A 24,659-nucleotide genomic window follows, 5' to 3' on the forward strand; every position below is an offset into this window, starting at 1 on the left:
GAGTCTGGCTTCTGGCTGGATTGGTGCACCAGAGAAGGGTACATGGGATAGCTAACATCCCACATTGCTCACAGCTATCCAGGCTCTTCGCTCGGTGCTCAACGCCTTCTCGGTGGTGAACAGGAAGAATATGTTTGTCTACCAAGAACGCGCCACTAAATCTGTTTTCTACCTCCGGTAAGAAGCCAGTGTGACTTGTTGGCCTGGCCCTGCTATATGTGTTATACCAGACTGAGAGCTCCTTGGGGCAGGAAGTGTCTGCCCAGCCTCAGGGACCCTGCTGTGACCCAAGCAGCAAATACCTGATTCCTAATGAGTTAGAGTCACATCAAGACATGCCCCTTCTCCTCTCCCTTTGCTAAGTCTTTATGTGAGAGGGAAAAGGATTTTTTTAAGGGAGCCAAAGAGCAATTTTTCCACAAGCTCCATATTGTAAGGTCTAATACTCAGAAAGTGCACAGGGGAGAGAAGGGAAGGATCTGTAGAGGTATCGTGCTGTCACCCTTGTGAATGGAGGCTGACATGTCTTTCTCCTGTATTCAGGCTGACTGAAACCACCTACAGTGGGAAGGTGTGGGAAGCAGAGAGTGTCCTTAGTCCAGCATCTCGCTCACTGGCACTGACACGCAGCCAGGAGCCCATTTACACTGAGGACCTGATGGTGAGTCTGCTGTTCTCTAAGAGTGGATGTGGAGTGGATGAAACTACTTAGTTCCAGCAACCTGCATTTTATATGGGATAAACATACACTAGATATGTTGAGTGGGGCAGCAGTGGGTGGGTTCTGCTGACCTTGGTGATAGCCCAGGGCAATGACAGATCTAGAATTCACATGGAAACTGCTTCCGTGTGGATGGTTTTGCTTCTCCAGGGTTCTCGTTCCTCTCTGGACTCAGCTTCCTGCCGCAGTGTGGACTCTGCCCGTCCTGTGGGACAGATAGACAGGCACATCCAGCTGATGGTCCATGGTGTTGCCCCAGCAGGTAGGTGTTACAGCACCTGGCAGCAGATGGGCTGTGCTGATGTAAGGCAGAGGAGCAGAGCTCTGTTCCCCGCCCTCTTTGCTTGAAGAGAGGGAAGGTATCTCCCTCCTGAGCAAGCTGATCTTCCTTAGTCCAAAGCTACTTTCCATTGTGTCTGCATGGGAATGTGAGGAAAGGATCCATGGCCTGCAGTGAAATTTCCTGCAGGCAAGGTGGTTTGTGCCAACTTTCCTTATGCAGGAGTGCATTTGTCTTTACCTGTTGTACCAGTAGTCCTTTGGGATCATAAAAGGGTAGAAAAAGATGCCTGAAGAAATTGATTCCCTGTAGAAAGTGAGTGTGAGGGTGGTACATTTGGAACAGGCAGGAAGGGATGACTGTGGTCATTCATACTGGATAGGGTGAAAAAGCTCCTTGTACCTCTGCTTACTTGTCAGGGCCTGAGATCACAGATGAGCTGGTGAAGGTGCTGCGCAGACGCCTGGATGAGGCGACCCTGGATATCATCACTGTGATGCTGGTGCGGAACTGCAAGCTGACACCTGCAGACGTGGAGGTACCTCACTGCTCCGCTCATCACAGAGCCTGTAACACTCTCCTAATTTTTGACCTAGTTCAGCCTTCCCTGCACCAGGGCACAGAAGGCCAAGGCAGTTTATTGTATCCCGTTCCCTGCTCTAGTGCTTGCTCAGGCTGGCATTCTGAGGCACATACTGTGTGGGTGCCAGGGTAGGTGGGAGATCGTCTTTACTGGGATTTGCAGCAGGGCCTTGTTGTCATACCCCTGGAATATCTGCCCACATCTGTCTCAGGGTGCTATCTATGGATCAGGGTTTTGCAACACCACACTCTGCTACAGCATAGCCACCTGGTTTGATTTGGATCAGTATCGGAGCCTCAGGGTGTCCTGCTGGTCTCACCTGAGTTTGAAACCCTTCTCTCTGCAGTTTATCCAGCCCCCTGGAACGCCACCCACAGAGGTCCTGCACTTCGCGCTGCCACCCTCTGCCCTGCCTTGGCTCCATGCGGTGGCCTACTACCTGCGCCAGAACCTGCTCATCTTCCTGCACACCCCAAAGTACACAGACAGCAATGTGGAGCACCACTTCAAGGTGAGGCGGGCTGTGAGCTCAGGCAGCAGTCTGCCCAAATTCTACCTGCTGCTGGGGGTGTTTCTTGAGGCAGCTCAACCACCGTGTTCCCAGCTCTGCCATGTAGTGTTAGAGGGGAGCAAACACCTGAAACCTGGAGGCATTTATCAGGACTGTCAGCAGTTTCTGGACAAGCCTTGCTTTCATGCAAGCAGTCGCTGTGCAAAAAGTAGCAACCACAAAGCTCAGGCCTACAGTCATCTCCCAAGAGAACTGGAGAAGACCCTGTTGCAAAGCTGAGCTTAGATTCTTGCATGACTCCCTCAGGTCTAAGGACTGAACATCACGATTAATAAAAGTCAGCATGGCCATAGCAAAGATAGAGGGTGAAGCGAGATGTATAGTACCATATAACTGTATAGAGCTCTAGGGTCTTACTTCAACCCAACAGTGATGAAGGCTGTGCTGGCAAGTGATTTAAGCAGATCTGGATTGCTTACTAGAGGTCTGGCAATGAGCTCTGCACATATATGGGTCTTTGCTTCTGGTTAAGCAAGTTCCCTAATCTGTCACTATTATTCCTTGCTCAGCACTACTTCAACCACAGTGGGAGCATCCCTGACCAGGATCTCTACCTGTACAACAAGCCGGGTGGCCAAGGCACTGGTGGAAAAGGTATGTTTAACTCATTTCTGAAACAGGGTATGGGGTTGTGTGTTGGGGAGCTGCTTCCAGTGTTAGAGAGCTCTGGGTGACTGAGGAGGTCCAGTGCTGGGGTAGTGTGTTCCTCCAATGGCTGGGAAGTGGGCAGGGTGTGTGCCTGGGAAACCACACACCCTAGCACGTGTGGTGGAGCAAGCTAATGCCTTCCACAGAGCAACTTGCTAAGATTTGCCTGTTGCTGTAGGAAGCAGCTCTGGGTTGCAGTACCTGTGGGGCAAAACACAGCAGGGCCTCAGCAGCATGTGGCACAGAGACTCAGTGGGGCTGGAGATGGGAGCAGGGACAGTTGTTGCAGGAGTCTTGCTGCTAACAGGTAGCTGGATGCTGTGTGTAGCTGAGCACAGGCAGTGGGGGCAGTGTCCTTGCTCTTTTCTCTGGACTGCTAGAGGAGGGATTGGATAGGGCCCATTGGGCAGCCGGCTGTCATGTCATGTTTTGTCCAGGCCATGTGGTCTGTCACCTGGCCATTGTGTGTCTTGTGCCCCTCGTGCACCATCTGAATGTTCTTCTATTGTGTAGGTACCATGTCGGACCTTGTGCAGCACCTCTTTCCACTCTCCCACTTCCAAGGTAGCACCTGTGGCTCCAAGTATTAATCCAGTTCCCTTGTTCCCTTTCCTGTGCAGCCCCTCTGGTCCCTGCTGTTCTTGTTTTCCTTGTGTTGTGGCTTCAGCTCTGACTCCTCTGTGTGTTTATGTGTGTACACCCATTTAGCTGAGCCTCCTCTTTCTTTCTGGCTGGATAAATGAGCAAACAGAACCTGCTGTCCTGGGATGGCAGCTCTGCAGTCCCTGGCTGCTGGGAGCCCGTGTGCTGCCGTGTTGGCTTGCAAGCAGTGAACTCCACAATCCTGCACCCTTTTTCCCACAGGTCCAAACAGGCATCTCCTCCCTGAGGAAGACAGGAATCATGATGTTTCAGCTGTGGTTTCATGCTTCAGGGTGTAGCATCATCGCTCTCCCTGTAGCTATGTCCTGGGGTGGGATGTTCCCTTGCATACCAAGGGGCTAGAGTGGCTGGGCACAGTTGATGTGTACTTTGTATTGCAGTGAGCCTGGGTCAGAGGGGTTTCAAGAGTCCCTCATGGATGGGAGGTAATAGCTCCTTTGTACCCCACCTCTCCATGGAGTGCAATGGTGACTGTGTAGCCAAACTCCAGTGCATTGGGCAGTAAGGTTCTTGGCAGTTCTTGCAAACTTACCTCTTCCTATAGAGCTCAGGTCTTGAGTTTCTTACCTGTTTCTTACTTGTGATCTAGTGATTACATTTTGGCTTCTCTGCTCCTGTAACAGGTCTGGAAGTCTTGTTCCCTGTGGCAGGGAGGTGAGAATTCGTGCTGGTGGGACAGGGCAGCCATCATCTCTGCCTCAAGAGACTGAGCCAGTGCAGGGTGCTGAGTGCTTGGTACTTGCTTGGAAAACCAGCTCTGTCTCAGGGAGCACCTATAAATGAGGAGTCTGCTCCTGTGGTTGCTGACCTGGACTGCTTGAAAGCACTGCTGTGGGAGCACATGCCCCAGAATGAGGAGGACATGGGACATGGTGGTTATTTTCTCTTATGTCTCCCCTTCAGATAGACCGAAGCAGAGCAAAGGTACAGGAATGGATGTGTTAGTGAAATGTGCCAGAGAGGGAGAAGGCGGAAGGGTAATTCCTCCAGGAGAAGAGGGGAGTAACTACATCTTGGTCTACAATTATGACATGAGCATCCACTGTCATTTTAGTGGGCCTGGGGCTGACTGTCATGAGGAGTTTGTGCCCTTTACTGTTTAAAGAAGGAAAGTCTGCTTGGTACAGCTCATATTCACTGCCACATGGGGTGGATTTGTTGCTCTTGATACCTCTGTATTGGCACACACATCCTGGATTGTTGCCCGGATGCAGGCGGAGGCTGTGTGAGGTGGGAGTCCCCCTGTGTGAGGCTCCATGCCCTGCTCTGAAGAGGGCTAGGGCTGGGTAAAGACCTGGTACCCTCTACCTTTGATAGTTAGGAAATTATGATCTTTACCACTGTTTGCTGGATAAACTGTTGTTCCTTTGCCTGTCTGGGGAGACACATGCTGTAGGCTGTTGCAGAGCACCTCTGACACAAAGCAGCTTCAGATGGAGGGGTGCTCATAGGTGTCGTTTCCTCAGTGTGAGTGCAAGTGAGCTGCCCTCTGACTTCAGTGCCCACCTCTGTCCTTTGGGAGCAGCTCTTTCCATCCTGCTGCTCTCCCACTTGTATCTGGCATGTGTATGTTTGCTGCAGAGCTTATGTTTCATTAGGAATGATGGAGAACAGGTGGTTGTTTTGATGATTAGACCTTGACACAGTCTGCTGGGGCTGAATTTGTCTCAGCACAAGGAGGGTGACATCCTCCATGCAGGGCTGTGGATCCAGTCAGGTGAAGTTTGGTTGCTCTGTGGTAGCAGAGTCCAGTGTCACTCCCATCCTTGCTGGGATGGAGAGGGACAGAAAATGGGCTCAGCAGTGCTGTGAAGTTGAGGTTTTTGTCCTGATCTGAACACATCACCCTTTGGCAGTGTTGGGGAGGCTGTGAAGCAAGCATCTTGCTGCTGCCCTGCATCTGAACTGTTCCATTGTGAGTGCACAAGGCTCAATGTAGAGAGGCTACCAGCACAGCCTACATTTTACTCTGCAGCAACTCCAGGCTAATACTAGGTGTCAGCCTGCTTTGTCTCCAGTCCTGCTGGCTGGAGTATACAGGGAAGGCACCTGATCTTGTATGGGTGTACAGTGAGGAGGGGGCTGTGAGTGTGATCTGCAACAGGTGTCATGTGTACAGTCTTCCTCTGCAGGCACTCAAGATCCTTCACAGCCTGGAGAGGGCTGCTGGGGAGTATCTGGGCTCTGTACTCTGTCTCTGAAGAGGATAGGGATGGTGAGCCCCATCCTGGATCTCTCTACATAAAGGCCCACCTGGGGCAAATGGAGAGATACTTTTAGAGAAAGTATCTCCATTTGGGGGTGGACAACCCAGGAAGCTCCTGCAGGGCAAGGCAAAACCTGCTGTGACTTTCCGGGAGAGAGATTCTTGGAGCAATGGAGACACCCTGTGCCAAACACCATGCTTCTTACCCTGGCTACTCACAGGCACAGCTAGCCCCTGCTCCCCTGGCTGCATTCCCCCCTGTGGGCCCTGCCTGCCACATGGCACTGTGCAACCCAAGGAGTGACATGACAGTGTCAGGTGTGGGGTGGCAGGTTGTAGGCAGGACTTGCAGAGCTGTACTTGGTGCTGGGTTGACAGAGACTGTCCGGGGCTCTCCCCTGCAGGAATCGCGTGCATTGCCCTGACGTTTGTGGATGAGCATGGCAGCCCCACCTCGCTGCCCCATGGGGAGAGGCCTGACCCTCTGAAGCTGCCTTCCTCCTCACCTATTGTGGGCCTGCTCCAGGACACTGACTTCGAAAGCCTCACAGCGGTCAGCAAGCACCAGCCAGAGACTGGCACCCTGCCTTCAGGTACAGAGTGAAACAGGGTACAAGCTGCTGATTCCCTACTGCTTCTACATCCCCTGAGGCTGTGGAAGGTGGGAATGCAGAGCCATGCAGGCCTACCCTTTCCCCACAGAGCCCCGCGTGCTGGTGCGCCTGGATATCTGGGAGAAGGGCAACATCAGCCTGCTGCAGCTGTCGGAGAAGCTGCGCGGGGCCCTGCGCCATGCGCTCTGCGATGCTGTCATGGAGTTCCTTGTGCTGCCAGCCCCGCTCTGTGTGGAGGCCTCCTGTCCCCTGGGTGCTGCTGACCTGGAGGACCTGAGCTCTGCGGGTGAGAGCCCGTCCAGCACGGTGACCTCGAGCCCCCTGCATGGCCCACAGGAGCTGGGCTGTGCTGGGGGACTCAGGCTTTGGGGGCTGGGAGGGAGGAAGCTGCTCTCCCCTCTGCAAGATGTGCTCTGCAGGAAAGAAGCATCATGGAAATTAGGGTTGGAAAAAGTATTTAGAGGTCTGTGTGCTCCCCAAGACTGAATGCACTTTGCTAGATGTTACTGAGGGCTCTCTCCCTTCTCTCCAGCCAGGCTCTGGCCAGCCACAGTGGGATACACGGGGACACCAGCACTGTCACAGTGGGAGGCTCTGGAGAGTCTGATTTGCTCTCTCTTCACAGGAGGCTTAAGGAGGACCATGTCAGAGACCAAGGGCCTGGCCCTGGCCACCAGTGGGGCTAGCAGGAGCTGTCCTCCACCCTTGCATTTCACCTCTGCCCCTTCGTCCAGCTCTGGGGAGCCAGTGACACCCACAAGCAAGCTGGGACGCCGCAGCTTCTGGGACATGCTGGTAATGTTGCTGAGGGACCAGTGGGGAGCAGGGTGTGTGTGTCCTCATGGTGTTAGGCCAGGAGGAATGGAGAGGAAGGATTTGACTGGGGTTGGGAGACCAGGCTGGTAGCAGGAACTTTGGGATCAATGTACTACCTAGATGTGCATGTGCACAGCATTAACTTAGCCCCTTCTCCCTAGAGCAAGGCAGAATCCTCGGAGCTGGGCAGCCCCAAGACTACTGATGACATTGTGCTGGAGAAGCCAGAAGAGGCTCGCACAAGGCGGCGGCACAAGACTGAGAGTGTCAAGCAGCAGCAGAGCCAGGATAGGGCCACAGCCACAGCAGAACTGGAACAGGCACAGAGGCAAGCACAGCCTTCAGGCGAGGCAGCCAGGCTGTTGTTCTCCTCCATCTGCTGTACATCACTCCACAGCCTGACATCCTGCTGGCTCTATGTGTGTCTCAGCCCTTTGGACCACATCCCCTTTCCTTCTAGTTTCTCCCTTCCACAGCCAGTTAGTGGAGCTGCCTTCCACACACAAAGCCTCAATCCTTACTGCTGGAGTGCTGCTGGCAGCACTGCTGTTTCTTCCTGCCAGAGGTCTGTTCTTTGCATTGTGGGGCCCCATGCAGCACCTGACACCCCTATGGCTACTGACAGAGGGACACGGCTCAAGGGCTATAACAGCCCAAAAAGGAGTCTCCCCAGGCTCTGCTCTGGAGACTTTTGTGCCTTCCTTGTTGTTGACTGATGTGGTATAACTGTGCTTCTCTTCCCAGGCGCCGAGCCTGCCAGTTGGAAGAAGGGGATGTAGGTACCATGCACCCAATCTTCAATCAAACCTGCCAGCAGTGGATGGCATTCATGAACCATTTGGGTATGTGCCTCAGGGCCCAGCTCCTCCAGATGGGCTGGGAATGGGCCTTTCTATCCAGAGCTTGGAGGGCAAGTCCTCATGGCATCAAGCCATCTGTCTTTATCTCTTGCTGATCTCTGCTTAGCTATGCACCCTGTCTCTCCCCAAACCTCACTGGAGTCCAGTTGGTCTCATGGCCAGCATCAGCATTACAAAGCTGTGGCAGGAGCACTGGCATGTGTCTCTGCATCTGAACAAACCCACTAAGGCCTGTAGTTGCATCTTCCATCCTCCAAATCCAGGGCTTTCTGGACTTGGCTGCAGTAGCTTTGGAGAGACCTGGACTCCAACAGCAGCTGGGGTAGGGATTTAGCTCCCAGATGTAGCAGGGTGGGAGGATGTGAAGCCTCTGCAACATGCTCTGGGGCTGTGGAGCTGCACGAGAGACCCCAGTCTTGCAGGGAGAGAGAGTAGGAGGTATGCCCTTCATATGGTGGGATTTGGGTCTGTGTATCTGCCCTGTTGCTGCATTCTGGATACTTCTCACTTCAGTGTTTGTACTTCCTCGCACCTCCAGCTGGCAAGGTACAGCTGTCCTCCTCCTATGAGGAGTAAGCCAGGGAGCAAGGGAGGAATATAAGGCTGTGCACAGGGTATGCAGGGAGTTTGGTTCAGGTCCTACTTCAGACCAGAGCCTGAAACCAGGGGTTATTTCAGCCTTTGTCTTCTTCTTCATATAAGGTCCTTGCTCTCCAGCTCTGCCTGTCCCAGTCCCTGGCAGGGCAGGAATTTGGCCTGTTTGGGCAGCAGCCTGCAATGGGGCTCCCTCAGCCCTCTCTGCTGCCCAGATGCACAGGGCTTGGCTCTGGGTCATGTTGGCAGGTTGTCCTACACTAATTCTTGCATGTAGGGTGCCCATCAGTGCAGCAGTGCTCGGTGGAGATTGTGTCCCGTTTCCTCCTGTCCTCCATCCTGGTGGAAGTGGTGAGCCTGGTCACTACCCTGGCAAGTGATACCACTGTCAAGGTGTTTGAGCAGATCTGGTGAGTTACCCAGGTCACGGGGGTGTTTGGCACCAGCAAATGCCCATCAGCTATGCCACCCTCCATGGCTCTATGTGTCAGCCACCTTTGGTGCTCTTCTCTGCAGCTGCCATGGTGGCTCTGCCTTCCTGCCCTATAAGCCTGGACAGAGTGCCAGCCCTCGCCCTGCAGCCGTCAGGCACTTCATCCTGCTAGGACGCAACTTCCAGCAGTGGCGGTGCAGCACGGAACAGGGTGAGCGCCCGAATGGGGTCCACCAGATGATGCGCTGAGGGTGGGAGATGTATGAGAAGGTTTCCCCTCCTTGCTGGGACAGGCTGCTTGTGCCTGGGTGTAGACAGTGAGCTGTCTCTTTTCAGCTCCTGAGACCTTACTCAAATATGTCTGTAACTGCTTATTTCAAAATGAATCGAGCAGTACTGTGCCACATTAATGATGTGGGATGGAAGAGCGGGATGAACTGGTACTGAGGGTCATAACTCTGGCTTCCTGCAGCTCACAAAGGGCTCCAGCGCTTTGAGGCCATGGAATTCAGTTCGGCAGAGAGAGGCTCTGATCCCAGCCTTGTTGGACGAGATCTGGTGCCACGGCAAAGATTCCTTTTTATGGAGATCATTGACAAAAAGGTAGCAATGGTGCCTGTGTGGTGTCTCCTAAAAGGCAGGCTGTTCCAAACTGGCCCAGGGATAGAAAGCAGAGAGAGAGTGCCTTTACAGGCACTCCAAAGGAGCTGTGCAGGATGTTTCTGTGTGCCACATGCAGAGCTGGAGGTTCCCTGCAGCACTCAGGAGTGCCAGGGAGCAGCAGCCTTTGCTGTTTCTGACTTTAGCTGCCCCACTGTTGGACTGTAATTGCTCTTTCCCTACCCTCAGCAAGGCCCACATCAGGCTGGAGGCTTGCACTGAGAGCACAAGTACCACCACACTGCTGTGGCTTTTAACAGTGGGACTCTGAATGAGCTGTTGCCAGTCTCCCTGTCTGTAGCCTGAAAGTGGCTACAAGTACCCCAACAAGTACCATGCAGAGCACCTGAGGTAGCCTGTGTCATTATGTGCAGAGCACCTGAGGTAGCCTGTGTCACTATGCAGGCCCTCTCTGAGTGGGTTCTTCAGCCTTCCTCCTCCTCTTCTCTCTCCAGCTGACACTCTACACCTACAACTGGTCCCCAGACCTGGGGGCCAACCTGAACTGCTCCCTTACTCGCCTGCTGCAGTGGCAGAATGCCCGGTCCCACATTGTGCACTGCCTGATCAGCCAGAAGCTGGGACTTTTCCACCACCACTGCTTCATGGACACGCCATGGCATGAGGACAGCAAGCAGGTAGGGCACCCTGCTGGGCAGGGCAGTTCTTTCCTCTTCAGGAGGGGCCTTATCGGTGCAGGGTCTGAGGAAGGTTGTAGGCACTTGTGTGCTTTTGTGTGCTGGTTGGCAAGGCATTCCCAGGTGCTCACATGTCCTGACTGGTTGTGTCCAGTCAGGCTGTTGCTGTCTGCTCTTGGAGACAGACAGAGGTGGAAAGGGAAGCCAGGTCTGGTGGCTGGCAGCACTTGGTTGTGAGATGTCTGCAGATGGACAAAATTGTGTTTACTCTGTTCTTATGGGTCTTTGGTCCAAAGCTGGCAGTAAGGAAGCTTTCATGGCTGTGTTTGCTTGCTTAGGAGCCAAATCCTTTCCTGAACTCCACTTTGGAGGTGGATGCACTGATCCGGAGCTCCAATCCCCCACCTAGCAAGGAGCAAGGCCGGCTGAGCAGCTCTGCCCGCAGCCTGCCATCTCTGCACTTCCATCCTGATGTGGTACCCTTTGATGAAGCTCTGCGGGATGTTACCACCATCAAGAGAATACCCCATGGGCCTGAGTCGGGACCTTTTGACCCTGTGTCTTGGCATGGGGCCCAGTTCTTGGAAATCAAGAGCATGGAGAGGAAAGGTACAACAAGAGGGCTGTCACAGGAGTATGCCTAATCATCTTGCTCCTGGAAAAGTAGCTCAGAAAGAGCAGAACAAGAGTTCTCAGCTCCACCTGTCAGGATGCTGTGAGAGAATGGTTTATGGCCTACATAGGGTGGGATTCAAGGGGGGATGGCGATACTTAGGGCTGTGGCTTGATGCTCTTTCCTTTAGAGTTGCTCTCTTTCCTTTAGAACTGGAGAAGCAGATGAAGATTGAAAATCTCTTTGTTACCTGGCAGCAGAGATCAGCGCAGTCCAACATGCCTATCAGCGTGAGTGCAGCCCTGGTGGACAGCAGGCTGGGCCTTCTTACTGTGCACTGAGAGCAGGAGTTTCCCCATAGCAAAGGGGAGCTCTGGGACTCAAGAGCAGGCTTGTATGCTGGGGATGGCATTTAACATCAAGCTCTCTGCTTGAACTTCTGGAGCTGCTGGTCTCTAAGCACCACAGCTTGTTCCCAGGCTTGATGAGGGATGTGTTCTGTAACTGTGTTCCTCTTGTGCTGTGCAGCTGGCAGACCTGGAGACCCTAAAGCAGTCCTCACGCCTCGTTCACTACTGTGCTACCCCCTTACTCTTTGACCCAGCCTTCCGGCAGCAAATCCAAACTGACCAGCAGGGCAAGGTCGAGGGGAAGGTGAGTGTCAGCAAGTGCCAGTGGGGTGGGGCTTTGTTTGCTGGAGCAAAAGACAGCTTTGCAATCTTTTCTGAAGATAGGGCTCCTCTGAATTCACCTGTGTATTACAGGATGAATTTGCACCCTCTAAGATGGAAACTGAGATCCTTAGGTCCTCAAAGCCTTTCTTCAGCAGCCGCACCATCCCTGGGGAAGACTGACTTGCTTTTTCTATGCAGAGAATTCAGAGCTGAGCTTAGCAGAGACATCAGAGAACACAGTCTGGTACTGATCCATTGGGGAAGCAAAACTTCCCCTTATGCATTCAGCAGCCAGACATGGTAAACCTTTCCTGGACCCAGCAAATAGCTGGAACAATTGAAAGCAAACCAGCTGAATCGTGAGCAGGTTGCAACCTGACAGACTCTAACCGGTGCAGATCCTGTACTGGCTGTTCATGGTCTCTGTGTGTGTCAGAAGGGAAGAACAGGCTGTTGTAATTTATCAAAATGTCAAAAGGATTCTGACAGGGTCTTTAAGCAGAGGTTGCTACAGAAATTGAGTACTCGCAAGCGAAAGGAAAAGTATCATCACAGGATGAAAACTTCACTTTGTTTTTGCAACAGGGCAAAATGAAAATTGGTTATTCAATTTGAAGAGTCTGGCAGCAGGGGTTTCAAGGTTGTGTAGTAGGTTCTGTATCTCCAGATCATTTATCGCAGTACATATAAGAAGCCAGGCTTTGCAATGCTGTATGGCTGTTCAGATAGGTCAGAACAGAAAAAGACTGCAAGAAACTCAAGAGGAACTTGAGTAGCCTGTGAAATGAGAGCAACTGTGGGAGCTGGGACCTGGTTCCCAGTAAAACAGAGCACAGTGGAGAGAGAAATTTGAAATCCTCCTGTATTGTACTCTAACTGCACAGCCTGTACAGAGCAGACAGCTCAGTGGGTTCCTTCAATTCATGAACAGTTGGATACAAAAAGCAAACCATTTAGAATACAGCAGAAAGGGTGTTAGTATTATGGGTGATATTGCAATACATTCCTAAAATACTAGTGTTTTAATGTCTTCATCTGAAAAGTAAGTGTGAGACTAGAGAGACTTGGAGAAGGTCAGACAGTAGCTGCAAGTAAAGAGACTGCTTCTGGAGTAGGTGAATGAAAGGCCAGATAGGAATATGTAAAAGAGACACAGATTTGAAGTAGATCAAGAAAAGAAACATCAGAGATAGCACAAAGACAAGGATTATTCAGCACATCAAGAGGAGAACTGGAAATGGTTAAAAGAAAGCACTGTTCCTTTTAGTGCTACTAGATTTACTAGAACTACTAGTAAATCCTGAGAAGTCAGCAGAATTCATAAGGGGATTGGAGTCTTACCATGACAGTAGGAGCTGAGGCTCTGTTGAACCTTGTGTGAACCAGCTGTGAGCCATTAACACTTTGTGGAAGCCATTCTGTGGGGGAAGATGTGAATTTTCCCCTTCTGCCAGGGCACCTTTTCCTGCAGTCTGTTGCAGTGCTGTTAGGTCAGTCCATGGCTGGGTAAATCTTGGACCTTGTGTTTCGGCATGTGCACTAGGGCAGTGTTTGGGGCACCAGCTGTTAGTGCTCTCTGCTCAACCAGGACACTTGGTGGTGTCCCAGCAAGTGCCACCTCGGAGCCAGTCACCACAGGTTTCCTTAGGAAACTCTTTTCTCTTCCAGAAGCGCCACCGCTCCAATGACTCCGCAGCTTCAGGGAGAGACCGCAGCCACAGCTGTGACTCTGCAGAGGGGCTGCCTTGCAAGGTGAAGGAGGAGCCCTGGCTGCAGGAGATGTGCAATGCCTTCCTGCAGCAATACATCCAATACCTGCAGAGCATGGGCTTCATTTTGGTCCAGGTGCGGCCACCCTCGCCCACCACTCGCAGGTCAGTGATGTTCTTGGAAGCCTGTTGTTGGAGAAGGGCCCACGCACTGAGCCATGCCCTGGTTTGACACAACAGGAGATGTTGGCTCCCCTGCTCAAGGCTGGTTTTGCTGTCATTTCCAGTAGCACAAGCCGGATCCGAGCTCTGGCAGCAATGGGTGTAGAGGGAAGAGGGTCCTTTTCCTACACAAAGCCAAAAACAGAGGGAAGTCCAAAGGTATGTATCTGTTAGAGGGGTGGAATGGGATGGAAGTCAGGCTGTGGAGTGGAACTGTGGTTCTGGTTGGCTTTTGAATCAGTTTCAGGCAGAAGGATGTGAAAGAACAGAGAAGATGCCAAATTCAAAAGAAGTCTGTCTAGACCAGAGCTGTCTTTGGGATGCTGGGTCAGATGAGACCTCCTTGACCTTCTGTGTGTCCTCCTGCAGCCCTCGGAGCCCTTGCCTGGGACTGTGTGGAACCAGGAGAACAACAACCTGGAGGGGGCTCAGAAGCAGAACAGGGTGACCTGAGATCAGGACAACTGCCTTTGAGTGTGATTCTAGAGGTTTATCTATCACAGAAGCCTCAGCATCTATGGTTAAGGGCAACTCTGAGGCAAAAGGATCTTTAGTTAGAGTGAGATAAATGCTGCAGTTAAAGACGCCAGAGAAGATAAAGCTGGAATGGCTCTAATGTGAGAGCAGGCTGAGGGTTCTGGTGTCTAAAGAAGTAGCAACTAGAGAGGAAAAGGACAGCTCTACCAAATTGCAGCTAATCTGGAAAGGGATTGACTTCTTGCTGCCTTACTTCATGCAACACTTAGACACCATCTATTGAAAGTATTGGGAGCCAGTTTCAAAACTGAAGGGAGTGTTTTCTTTATGCAGCAGGTAACAGTGGTCATTATCAAAAGGTTTTGTGAACACTCAGAGCTTACTGAGTTTTGTGAATGTGAGTTTACAAGAAAGAATAGGCAAATACCTGGAAAAGGAATCAATCTGAGTCACTAGATAGGCAGAAACCACCTGTGGCTCATGAAATCACCCAGGGATGATAGAGTAAATAGCATTTGCTCACCCTTTTCTGACACTTCCCTGGATTGTGGGCAAGACAACGCCTTACAGTTAAAATGAGAGCAATCCACTGGGATTACTGAACAGGGGACAAATGAATTTGCTGGCAGCTAAGCCCTGAGTCCAAACCGGATGCCTCTGATTCCTGCTGTGTCAGGCAGATGTGATGGTGTGGGGAGAGCTCATCAGGGAGAGGTAGGAGTGAGGTTTTATGGGCAGCATCACCCCTCTGCTCACAGTATCCTCGAACTCTAAAGATACCTTGTTGTGAGCATGCAGGAGGTGAAGGGAACAGTGTGCCTGGTGTGCTCTCTCAAAGGCTGTTTATTAGGTTAGTTAGAATTCTTTTCACAGTCAGCTCTGGCATGTCTGCCTTCCTCTCTCCAGTGAGGGTGCTCAGTTGCAAGGCTCCACTATTTCTACCTGTGCCACAGAGCCTCATGGCAGCCTCACACCCTCGTACGTGGGCTGCTCTCCTGTGTCAGATAGCTTCTTCAGCTTTGTCCTTCTCTTCCCAGAGCACAAGCCCTGCTGTTGCCACCTATCATTTACAGAGAGCCCTTCCGGGTGGGATTGTGCTGATGGAGTTGGCCTTTCAGGTAAGAAAGAACAAGAAACAAAATATGATCTCTGTGGGTTCAGGGACAGTCTCCAGAGGTGACAAAGTGAGTGATGAGGGGTGCACCGGGCACATGTGATTCTTTGTTTCTTGTCCTGCCTCTTCCATGGTCCTGCAGGACTCTGGAGCAGCTAGAGATGGTTCTGCAGGGACCAGAGCAGTTGCCTGGAGGGAGGGCTAATAAAAGATGCAAGGGCTTAGCACTAGGTAGGATTCTCTGTGATCAGCCATGTATTGGTCGGGCTGGCTTAGTTCAGACAAGAGGGGAAGCAAAACATGGAGCAAGAGTTTGTGGGATCCAGCCCAGAGGGTGAAGCATGGGGGCTGTTCTCCTTTCCTGGAGGGGTCCAAGGCCTGTGCTGTGCTCATGTGCTCTCTCCTCCAGGGCTATTACTTCTGTGTGAAGCAGTATGCACTGGAGTGCTCGCGAATCCCCATGGGCCAGTCTGTAAATTCTCAGGTAATGGCTTTGCAGGCACAGCTAAGGGGCAGGGGCTGCTTTGGGGGAGCAGTGATCTTTGGGACAGAGTGGGCATTTCAGGTGTAGCAAGTTCTGGAGAGCTGTGCTTCCTCATGGAAAAGCAGAACTGCACAGAGCCTTCTGCAGCCACATGCCCTCCATGGCATGCTGCTTGAGCAGATCTGCACTGCAGTGCAGTGAAAGGGGTGGGAGGTTTGGTGACAGGATGACTCTTGTCCTGGCTTGGGGAGCAAGATAGAGCAGACTGGGGAGGAATAGGAGCAATTCTGGCAAAGATGACTGCTCCAGGGGAAGTCCATGCATGGAAAGCCAGAAGTTCTCTGCTTCATTTGGAATGGGAACAGGGATGTGTGAACATGCATGGCTACCATTTGCCAGAGATCACTTTCTGCACTATGAGCCCTGGTTCTTGATACCTCTGTGCCTTACTTGCAACACCATGGGGTTGCCTGCTCCCTTCTCTTCTGGTGTGTCAGGGTGCCTCATGCCTGTCCCCAGGGCACTGGGTGGCTGCCTCAAAGTTGGTCAGCCCCAGCCTGCCTGAGGCAGGAAGCACGCATGACCATAATGTCCTTTCCAAGCTGGCTCCATAGCAAGGCTGCATCTTATATGTGCTAAGAGTGGCTCTCCTAAGTTTAGAGCCTGCCTCGCCTGAAGGTTTTCTGAGCCTTTCCTGAGAAGCCTGCACATGCACAGAGCAGGGTTACCAAGCTGCCGCTGGCATTGCAGAACACATCCAGGCTCTCTCTGGCTGACTTGGGAAAAGACTTTGCCTGGTTTTGCAGTGGGAGGGAATGGTCCTGGGAGGAGCGGGCAAGAGGTGTGGGACTTGCTGCAGAGGCCTGGCCAGCCTTCCCACGCGCTGGGACTAGCCCAGAGTTCCCCCAGGTGGAGCAGTTGAGCTTCTCTACCCCTTCTCTCGTCTCACCCTGAGCCTGTGCAGGACAGGCTGGATGCAGGAGCAGGGCTGGGCAGTGCCTTGCCTCTCTTCCCACTGGCTGTGCATCTCTCTCCATCAGGGCACTCTTACAGCCAGAGCTCGCAGCAAGAGCTGCATGGGACCCAGCTCCGTCTCTGAGTCTGCGGTACGTCCTCTCCTCCCACTGCCATGCTGAGCACGGCAGGACCTGCCAGTGCAAGGCTGAACCTCCCACTGGCTGTGCTTCCACCCTACCTGCCCAGTGCCTGGCTGCAGGAGCTGCCTCTTGCCTCCTGTGCCAGTGCCTTCCATAACAATACTTACCACAGCAGACAGCACAGCTTGGGAAGAGGATGGGGTGGGCCCCAGGTGCTGGCATGGGGGCAGCACCTTGTGTTTCTTGCTTTTTGTCCTGCTTTTCCTGGGGCAGAGGGATAGGCTCCTCTCAGGGCTCATCCTGGCTGTGTGAGATGTCCTCTGGCTCATGGCGGCAGCAATGCAGGTGGTGCAGAGAGCGAGGACAGCCTGTTCTCCTGCCAGTGCCTCCTGCCTGCTGGTTTTCCCTGCTTGCCCCCTTCTTAAACTAAGGGATTATGATGGGGGTCAACTGCCCAACGATGTCAGAGAGCCAAAAATATAAACGTGTGCCCCTGGCATGTGGGCAAGGTTGAGGCCTTCACCACTGCTGTTCCTTGGCACAGTAGCTGCGTTTGTGGTGAGATTGTGGCCAGGAGTGAATGTGTGAAGGCTGGTACTGCATCGGTGAAGAACCAGTACGCTGTGCAGAGGTGATGGCCATGTGCTGGAGGGAACCTCTCACAGCTGTGACACACCAGCCACCACTGGATCTGGCTGCCCAGCAGCCAGCATAGGTCCATATTAGATACTGAGCACAGGGCATTAGCAACTTTGCTGTAGCCCATCTCTGGTTCCAGCTACTCCCCAAAGGCTGCCCTCTGCTCTTAAGGGACATTCAGAGAGTCAGTCTTTGCCTGTAGATCCAGAATGTGCTGGGGCTCCATCCCCAGTGTGTACTGCACATAATCGGGGACTAGGCAGTTCAGAGCAGCACTCAGCTGAAAGGAGGCCGTGTCTTCCTTCACAGCCAGGTGGCTTTCAGCTCAGGACGGGGGGTGAACCTCATGCCAAAAGGGGAGGTAGTGCTGATCAGTCTGTGCTGCTACTGGAGACCAGGAGTGGGGTCAAGTATGGAAGGAGCCACCAAGCTGGATCCCTTGGGGCCAGGCCTGCAGGTCTGCTATTTGCGCTGTGCACACAGCTTCTCAGCTGCATCCTGCTCTAGTGTTGGGGCAGGGGTGGCTGCAGCTGGCTCTGCTGTGTCTTGCTGTCAGCAGGGCTCTGCAGATGGGTGTGAGGTGCCTGGTAACATTCCTGCCTTGACTCCCTGTCCCTCCGCAGCTCTCTATGCTCTTCACAGAGGAGTGTGATAAGGTGCGGGACCTCATGCACGTGCATTCGTTCAGCTACGACTTCCACTTGCGTATAGTCCACCAGTACCTGCTGGGTTCCCACATGACTCTCCGCCAGGGCTACCACCTCACCAGCTTCCTGGAGGATTTCATTGCCCACCACACCGACATCCCTAAATTTGGCCGCAACCACGTTTTCCAAGGTGTGTAGCTCAACACGTGATCAGTCTGGGGTTATCACCACAAAACTTGGCAAAAGGTTTTCCAAATGCTTTACAAATAAACCTGACCTTTGAAGTATCCAGAGAGGTGACAGGGAGAGGGTGACATAAGGGGCCCAGCTCTAGGGGAAGTCCTTGCTGCCCTGTTGTGGAAGGGAGGTGGATTGCTCTGTCCCCCAGAGTTGTTTCTAGGACACTGCCCAGGTAAGAGGCACCGGGTGTCTCCTGTGATAGCAGCGTGTCCTCTTCCACCAGGCACGCTGGCCCTGCCCACCAACATGATCACCGCACACCAACTGTACAACTACATCGCTGACCACGCCAACACCTACCACATGAAACCCTTGCGCATGGCCCGGCCAGCCGCAGGCAGTGACAACAAGAAGGGGACACCAGGCACAGAGCAGAATGAATATGCCCTGGTCTCCATTTGGAACAGGTGAGTGCACCTGCTGGAGCTGCCCAGGATGGGTGGGCATACCCCACTCCTGGGGACACTGCCCCAAGGCACCAGCAAAGCTGACTTGCTTATAGTGCCAGGCAGCAGTTCTGCCCAGCTTCTCTGAGATGGCCACAGGGGTGGTGAGAATGTGTGTACACAGGCATCTCCCATAGCACTTCTGAGGAGTCCTGCTGTGTTGAATTTCCCATGCCCAATAGTTTTGTTGTGACCAAGAGCTCTTGAGGAACCAAGTGAGGTCCCCTTCATACTGATGTGCTTTTCCTCCCAGCTCTGGCTCCTACAAGGACTCTGAAGGTCTGCGTCATCATGATGACTTTGATGTATCCCTCCTGGTGTGTCACAGTGCAGCACCATTTGAGGAGCAGAGTGAGGCAGAGAGACGCATGCTCCGGTGAGCGCTGGGTGCCCAGAGACATGATGCCAAAGCTTCCTGGTTGGGGAAGAGGGTCTTGGGAAGGAGTGGTTCTGTCTGGGACATCACAGGCAGGTTTGGTGCTTTGCAGGGAGCTGGGCAGTGTCCTTGTCTGGGCAGAGAAGGACCCTTATTGGCAGGGACAGAGAGGCCCACGGTCCGCTTGCAGCCCAGCTGGGAAGGGAGCAGCCCTTCCCCAGCTCACGAGTGTCTCCTTGCTCTCAGCTTGCGTTTCTACGTCATCATGACAAGCCAGCGGGAGCTCTTTCCCCGGCTCACGGCCGACATGAGGCGCTTCAAGAAGCTGCCGCGCCTGCAGCGGGAGGTGCTGGAACCTGTGGTGGGCCGGGCAGCCTGGGAGGCAGCAGAGCCAGAGACCAGCCTGGGGCGGCAGCAGCCAGCGGAGCGGGAGCTTTGGCAGGACGTGGAGGACAGCAGCGAGTTCTACGCAGGGGGAACGCAAGTCAAACTGGGGCCGGGACTCTTCTACACCTCACCACTCTTCCCCTTGTTGGCCTCTGAGGTGGCCTCAGCCCAGAAGCAGCTCAGCAGCATGGTGCAGCTGGCCAAATGCCACTGCCGCAGGGACAACCTCTGGAAGCGCCTCTTCCTTCTGGAGCCCCTGGCTTCTGACAAGCTGAAGCTGGGCAAGCTCTCACTGGTGGAGCTGGAGGAGCTGCTTGAAGCCGTGCATGGCAAATCCATTGCTGATGTCGACCCCCAGCTGGTGAGCAGCGGGGATGGAGTCAGGATGAACAGCAGCTGCTGTTCTGCTCTGGGGATGGAGTGGGCACCAGGTGAACAGGGCACATCTCTTCCTCCTTGGTAGGAAGATAGAGGTAGGACCATAGCTCCTAGCTGGCAGGAAAAGGGGGAAGCTGGATGGACCTGTCTGTGGAAAGTCAGCATGCCTCAGTGGGATGCATCTGATTTGAGGGATGAAGGCTGCTGTAGTATTATGGCTGCTGGTGCCATGGCTAGAGGGAAGCTGAAGTCAGCCCTTTTCCATGCCTGCAGGAATGCTTCCTCACCATGACCGTCTCCTGGTACCAGAGCCTTATCAAAGTCCTGCTGAGCCGCTTTCCCCAGAGCTGCCGGCACTTCCACAATGCTGAGACTGGTACCCAGTATCTGGTAAGACATAGCCCATGACCTACCTGCATCCTCTCTCCCCTGTGCAGAGCCCCTGCTTCCTGTGTGAGCCTGGCATGTGCTGTTAGGATGGCATGGGCACCATCATGATGTTGCTCTCTGCTCTGATACTGATGCAGCATGAAGTGTGTGCTCCTGTGGTACAGCAGTGTCTGTTTGCCTGCCTCCAGGCAGATGGGACACTACACCTGCAGAGCCTTATGCCATGTGTATCCCCATGATCGGGCAGTGTCACCTGTGAGCCAGGCTGACTTGCATCTTCAAGGTTCTATCATGCCACTCATCCTGCATGTTAGCATGTCCCTGGGTGGGTGTTTGTATCCCTGTCCTGGAGATATGGGACAGTTTGTAGTGTGTAATTGTCTTCTTTCCAACCTGTGCTGTGGTCCTCCTGACAGGTTGTGCTCAACCAGAAGTTCACGGATTGCTTCGTTCTTGTGTTTCTTGATTCCCATTCAGGAAAGACGGTAAGAATTTTGGAACATAAAAGCATCTGTATTGGCTCAGGACAGAGATCTGTTTAGATTCATCCAGCAGTAGCCAACAGCAGGTGCACATGAGGAAAGTCAGGAAGTCTGGAATACCTCTCCTAAACACTGTCCCAACATCTGACAATCTGTGGCTCAGGCACACCTTGAGCTAGAAATGGCATTTCCATTTATTTAATAGTCCTCCATGGATTTGTTTCCTTTGGTTAATTTCTGACATCCATGATTTCCTCTGACCTGCAGATCCAAGAACAATTATAGTCTAGGTGAAGTCCTTGGATTGTTTTTGAAGCTCCTTTGGCTCTTTTCACGTGAATCCCCTTTATTCTTATATTGGAAAACAGTAAGCAGTTGATCCTCTTTTTTATTTCACAAGGTTGCTTTTGGATCATGCTGTCAGCTGTCCCTCTGTCCAGACTAAAGAGTCCTCCCATATTCAGTACAAAGCCGGATCACACTGGGTCTGGCTGGGAGAGGTTGCCAGAGCTGTGGGCTGCACCTACCTGGGCAGAAGGGAAGAGGACCTGCACTGTAAGGGTTCCAGCAAATCTGCACAGGCCTTGGTGTTCACTGGAGTTGAGGGAAAAAATACTCTGCTTTCAGCTACGGTGCCAGGCAGGGTGCAGGATGTATCCCAGGGTGTGCAGGTCCATGTGAGTGCAGGGGATCTACAGACACCTGAGTTCAAGCAAGGCTTGTGCAGTGTAACTGATCCCTTTGTGAATAAATCACACTCTATCTTAAAAGCAGGAAGGGGCGACAGAGGAGGTGGTGTCTGCTGGAAGGCTGCTCGGTGCCTCCTGACACGTGATAGTGAAGAGCTCTTCCCATCTTTTGCTGCAGCTTTTTGTCTTGGCCAGTTCTATCCTCTTCATGCCAGTGGTAGCTCAGAGCTGAAACCGCTCTTCACTGTGCAGGTACCAGCTTCTTCCCTGGTCCCTGAGGTTCATCTCCGCATCTAAGGGTGGAATTTTTGCTAACTCCATGTTGCTATGTTAAGCAAGATGAGCTCTTAAGCCTCCCTTCCCCAGTGGCATTATTGTCATTCAGAGCCTGTCAGGGCTCAGGACAGCCTTCATAAATATAGGTATCTGGGACTGCACCCAGTATTCCTGAGGAATCTCAGCAGAGCCCTCAGCGATTGCACTGAGGCTTTTCTGTCCCTGCACAGTGCTTCTGGGAAATCCTAGAGTGGTATTTGCCTTTTCATGGTCATGTCTCACAGGTCATAGTGTCATTTTGTGCTTACTGATGTGATACACCACACCCTCAATCACCTCTCCCAATGACGCCAGTCTTACAGCAGAAATCCTTTGTGTTCCTTGCCTTGCATTTAATATTCGTCCCATTCCTGTTGCCTCTAGGGCTTTTCTTGCATCATCCCAGTCCTCTTTTGTATTAGTGCCTCAAACTTTATCAGCACGCTCCTCATCTCTGTGCCAGACTCATTAAAGTACTAGGCAGCATGAGTCCCAAAACGTGTTCTGGAAGAACTCCCATTTGTAACCTCTCTCCAACCTCCTTCCTCCCCTTTCAACGCTACCATCTTCACCTTATAATTTTTGTGTTAATTCCTATCTTTGCAGCTTACCTAAATTTCCCATGTGGCACCACATCAAATTCTTCCTGAAGTTCAGATAAGATATGATTCCTTTGTCCAGAAATATTACCGTATCAAAGAGAACTCTAATGTTAGCACATCACTTTGGTAAAACAGAGCTGCATTTTCATTGTGGTTCTTCCTCTCTGAGCCTGCTCTAAAGCCTTGCACAATGCTGGAGTTAGGCTCACAAATCACCTTCTCTTCCCTCTTAAATGATGGTGGTGCATTTGCTGTTCTGCAGTTACATAGCTGCTCTCACGGCATTGAGTTTGTCAGGGGATCCTGGCTATTTGGGAAGAGCAGGGGCTGCCATGAGGGGAGATCATGAGGGGATAGGAGGGGCGGTCATGAGGGGAGATCCTAAGAAAATAGGAGGGGCAGACATGAGGGGTGATTGTGAGAGAGAGCAGGGTCAGTCTTGAGTGGAGTTCATGAGGAGAGATCAGGGGTGGCCATGAGGAGTGAGGGAAGTTCAGGAGGGGAGAGATGGGGTGGTTGTGAGGGGAGATCCTGAGAGGATAGAAGGGACAGCTATGAGGGGTGAGGGGAGATCATGAGGGGAGAGCTGGCCAATGGGGGGAACGGGAGGGCAGCTGTGAGGGGACATTGTGAGGCGAGAGCAGGGGCAGATGAGGGGTGGCTACGAGTGGAGATCAGTCCCGAACTGACGGCTGGGCTTGACGATCTTAAAGGTCTTTTCCAAGCTATTTGATTCTGTGTGCTGTGTTTCAGCTCTGGAGAACATCCAGCCTCTGTGTCTTGCCTCCATGCTGGTGATCTGAGCACACCACACCACTCATGTTCTTCTGTGTCAGCTCCTGCAACCTTCTCTTCTGAACCCTGTTTTCTGCTCCCCTCTGCCCTTGCCCTGCCTTGTCGGTACAGTCACTGATCAGAATGGAGCAGCCAGCATTTATTTTTAGGATTGCAGTTATTACATTTAATCTCCTCCCCTTCCCCATTTGTTGCACTCCTACTCTTTGCCTTAGGAGAAGAAATTTCCCTCTTGATTTCCCTGGAAGCCCCTATTATTGTGGAGGCAGTAGGATCCCCTCTTCTCCCGAGGCTGCTGCTGGGGGTGGAATAACTGTAGATGCATGGGGGCTGGGAGAGAGTGAGTGGGCAAGTCCTTACATCTTATTTCTCCAGAAAATTTGGGAAGAGGCTCAAGCATGCTCTGTCACAGGAGGAGGTGCTAGCTCAGTGCCATTGGCATTTTAGGATTTGTCCTAGTACCTGCCTGGCACTGCCAAAAGAGAGTGCCCATGCACCTGGGGTAGTGCCTGCACAGTGCTTGCCTGAATCTTTCCCCTGACCTGTTCCTCCCTCTCAGCAGAGCCTCACCGTGGTTTTCCGGGAGCCGTTCCCAGTGCAGCCCCAGAACAGCGAGAGCCCCCTGCCACAGCTTGTGTCCACATACCACCACCTGGAGTCGGTGATCAACACCGCTTGCTTCAACCTCTGGACAGGCCTGCTCTAGCACTGGCACCCACATCCTCGAGCAACACGTGTACCGCACCTCCTGGTGCGGCTGTGCCATGGGTCACCATGGGGAAGAACAGGCTCTGGCACCGCAGGCAGCACTGCTGGTGGCATGCAAGGGTGTTGAGCTGAGGAGCCTGGGGATATGCACCTCCATGCGTCGCTGGCTGGCTGGTGTGGCCCTCAGTGCACTGTTGTCAGTGGATTTGAGACTGAATGACCTTGAACTGAACTGCAAGGACAGGAGCTTGGCTGCTGTGGCTTGGCTGAAGCAGAGCAATTCTCAGGGACACAGCTTTGGCATCTGCAGGTGAGTTCTGCCTGCCGGGAAGGCACGGAGGAGAACACAGAGCACCAGTTCTGCACAGGGCAGCACTGCACACTGCTCTGACTTGAGGTGGAAAGACTTCAGGGCTCTGAGCAGTGAGGCTGCCCACTTCGGTCCCTTTGCTTTCATCAGGAGAGCACTAAAGGGGACAGGAAGTGTGAACTGGACCAGGGGAAGGTTTGATGGAGATGTACATTAAAGCCATTGATGTCTCTGTGAAATAAACTGAACCAGATTCCCACTCTTATGCTGTAGGCTAGGATGTGGAAAGCCTCCCATAGGGAATGCAGAGGCAACCCTGGCTGCAGGACTGGCTGGATTTGCTCTAGAGTCTCATACTTGCTCTGGAGTAGGAGCAGCAGGACAGGCAGCCCCCAGCCTGTTACCTTGGTTCAGGCAGCCTAGGAGGAGGCTACTTGCTTCTCTCCCCATCTGCTGCAGGGACAGTGCTGGGCACTGGCACCAGCCTTGAGAACTGCAGGACTTGGAAGCCCAGAGTCCTTTTCCCACAGCTCCAGGCACCAGCTGGAGCTGGACTGGGAAAACTTGCATGTTTCCCT

General features: G+C 52.8%; 1 protein-coding gene across 16 annotated transcripts in view; it reads left to right on the top strand.

Moving 5' to 3' along the window:
• SZT2 (SZT2 subunit of KICSTOR complex) overlaps nucleotides 1-24,340 on the top strand; it is a 58,248-nt gene extending 33,908 nt beyond the window's left edge. For 7 of the 16 annotated variants that reach the window (XM_062617252.1, XM_062617253.1, XM_062617256.1 and 4 more), the window contains 30 exons: nucleotides 75-177; nucleotides 544-661; nucleotides 872-983; nucleotides 1,421-1,539; nucleotides 1,931-2,095; nucleotides 2,665-2,749; nucleotides 6,077-6,265; nucleotides 6,375-6,572; nucleotides 6,912-7,081; nucleotides 7,264-7,430; nucleotides 7,847-7,944; nucleotides 8,834-8,966; nucleotides 9,073-9,200; nucleotides 9,462-9,592; nucleotides 10,105-10,287; nucleotides 10,626-10,896; nucleotides 11,111-11,190; nucleotides 11,429-11,554; nucleotides 13,243-13,448; nucleotides 13,571-13,664; nucleotides 15,020-15,100; nucleotides 15,506-15,580; nucleotides 16,621-16,686; nucleotides 17,940-18,153; nucleotides 18,427-18,610; nucleotides 18,903-19,025; nucleotides 19,272-19,773; nucleotides 20,064-20,180; nucleotides 20,597-20,665; nucleotides 23,623-24,340. In XM_062617252.1, the coding sequence (XP_062473236.1) occupies nucleotides 75-177; nucleotides 544-661; nucleotides 872-983; nucleotides 1,421-1,539; nucleotides 1,931-2,095; nucleotides 2,665-2,749; nucleotides 6,077-6,265; nucleotides 6,375-6,572; nucleotides 6,912-7,081; nucleotides 7,264-7,430; nucleotides 7,847-7,944; nucleotides 8,834-8,966; nucleotides 9,073-9,200; nucleotides 9,462-9,592; nucleotides 10,105-10,287; nucleotides 10,626-10,896; nucleotides 11,111-11,190; nucleotides 11,429-11,554; nucleotides 13,243-13,448; nucleotides 13,571-13,664; nucleotides 15,020-15,100; nucleotides 15,506-15,580; nucleotides 16,621-16,686; nucleotides 17,940-18,153; nucleotides 18,427-18,610; nucleotides 18,903-19,025; nucleotides 19,272-19,773; nucleotides 20,064-20,180; nucleotides 20,597-20,665; nucleotides 23,623-23,769 (4,454 nt within the window). In that variant the 3' untranslated portion in view covers nucleotides 23,770-24,340. Of the gene's footprint in view, nucleotides 1-74; nucleotides 178-543; nucleotides 662-871; nucleotides 984-1,420; nucleotides 1,540-1,930; nucleotides 2,096-2,664; nucleotides 2,750-3,316; nucleotides 3,368-6,076; nucleotides 6,266-6,374; nucleotides 6,573-6,911; nucleotides 7,082-7,263; nucleotides 7,431-7,846; nucleotides 7,945-8,833; nucleotides 8,967-9,072; nucleotides 9,201-9,461; nucleotides 9,593-10,104; nucleotides 10,288-10,625; nucleotides 10,897-11,110; nucleotides 11,191-11,428; nucleotides 11,555-13,242; nucleotides 13,449-13,523; nucleotides 13,665-15,019; nucleotides 15,102-15,505; nucleotides 15,581-16,620; nucleotides 16,687-17,939; nucleotides 18,154-18,426; nucleotides 18,611-18,902; nucleotides 19,026-19,271; nucleotides 19,774-20,063; nucleotides 20,181-20,596; nucleotides 20,666-23,622 lie in introns of those variants that run through there. The other 9 variants (XM_062617259.1, XM_062617267.1, XM_062617254.1 and 6 more) reach the window with 8 other exon arrangements.
• The last annotated feature ends 319 nt before the right edge of the window (nucleotides 24,341-24,659 follow it).

This window comes from Pezoporus occidentalis, unplaced genomic scaffold (assembly GCF_034315485.1).
Source record: "Pezoporus occidentalis ecotype Australia unplaced genomic scaffold, CSIRO_AGI_Poc_V1 ctg194, whole genome shotgun sequence".
Lineage (NCBI taxonomy): Eukaryota > Metazoa > Chordata > Aves > Psittaciformes > Psittacidae > Pezoporus > Pezoporus occidentalis.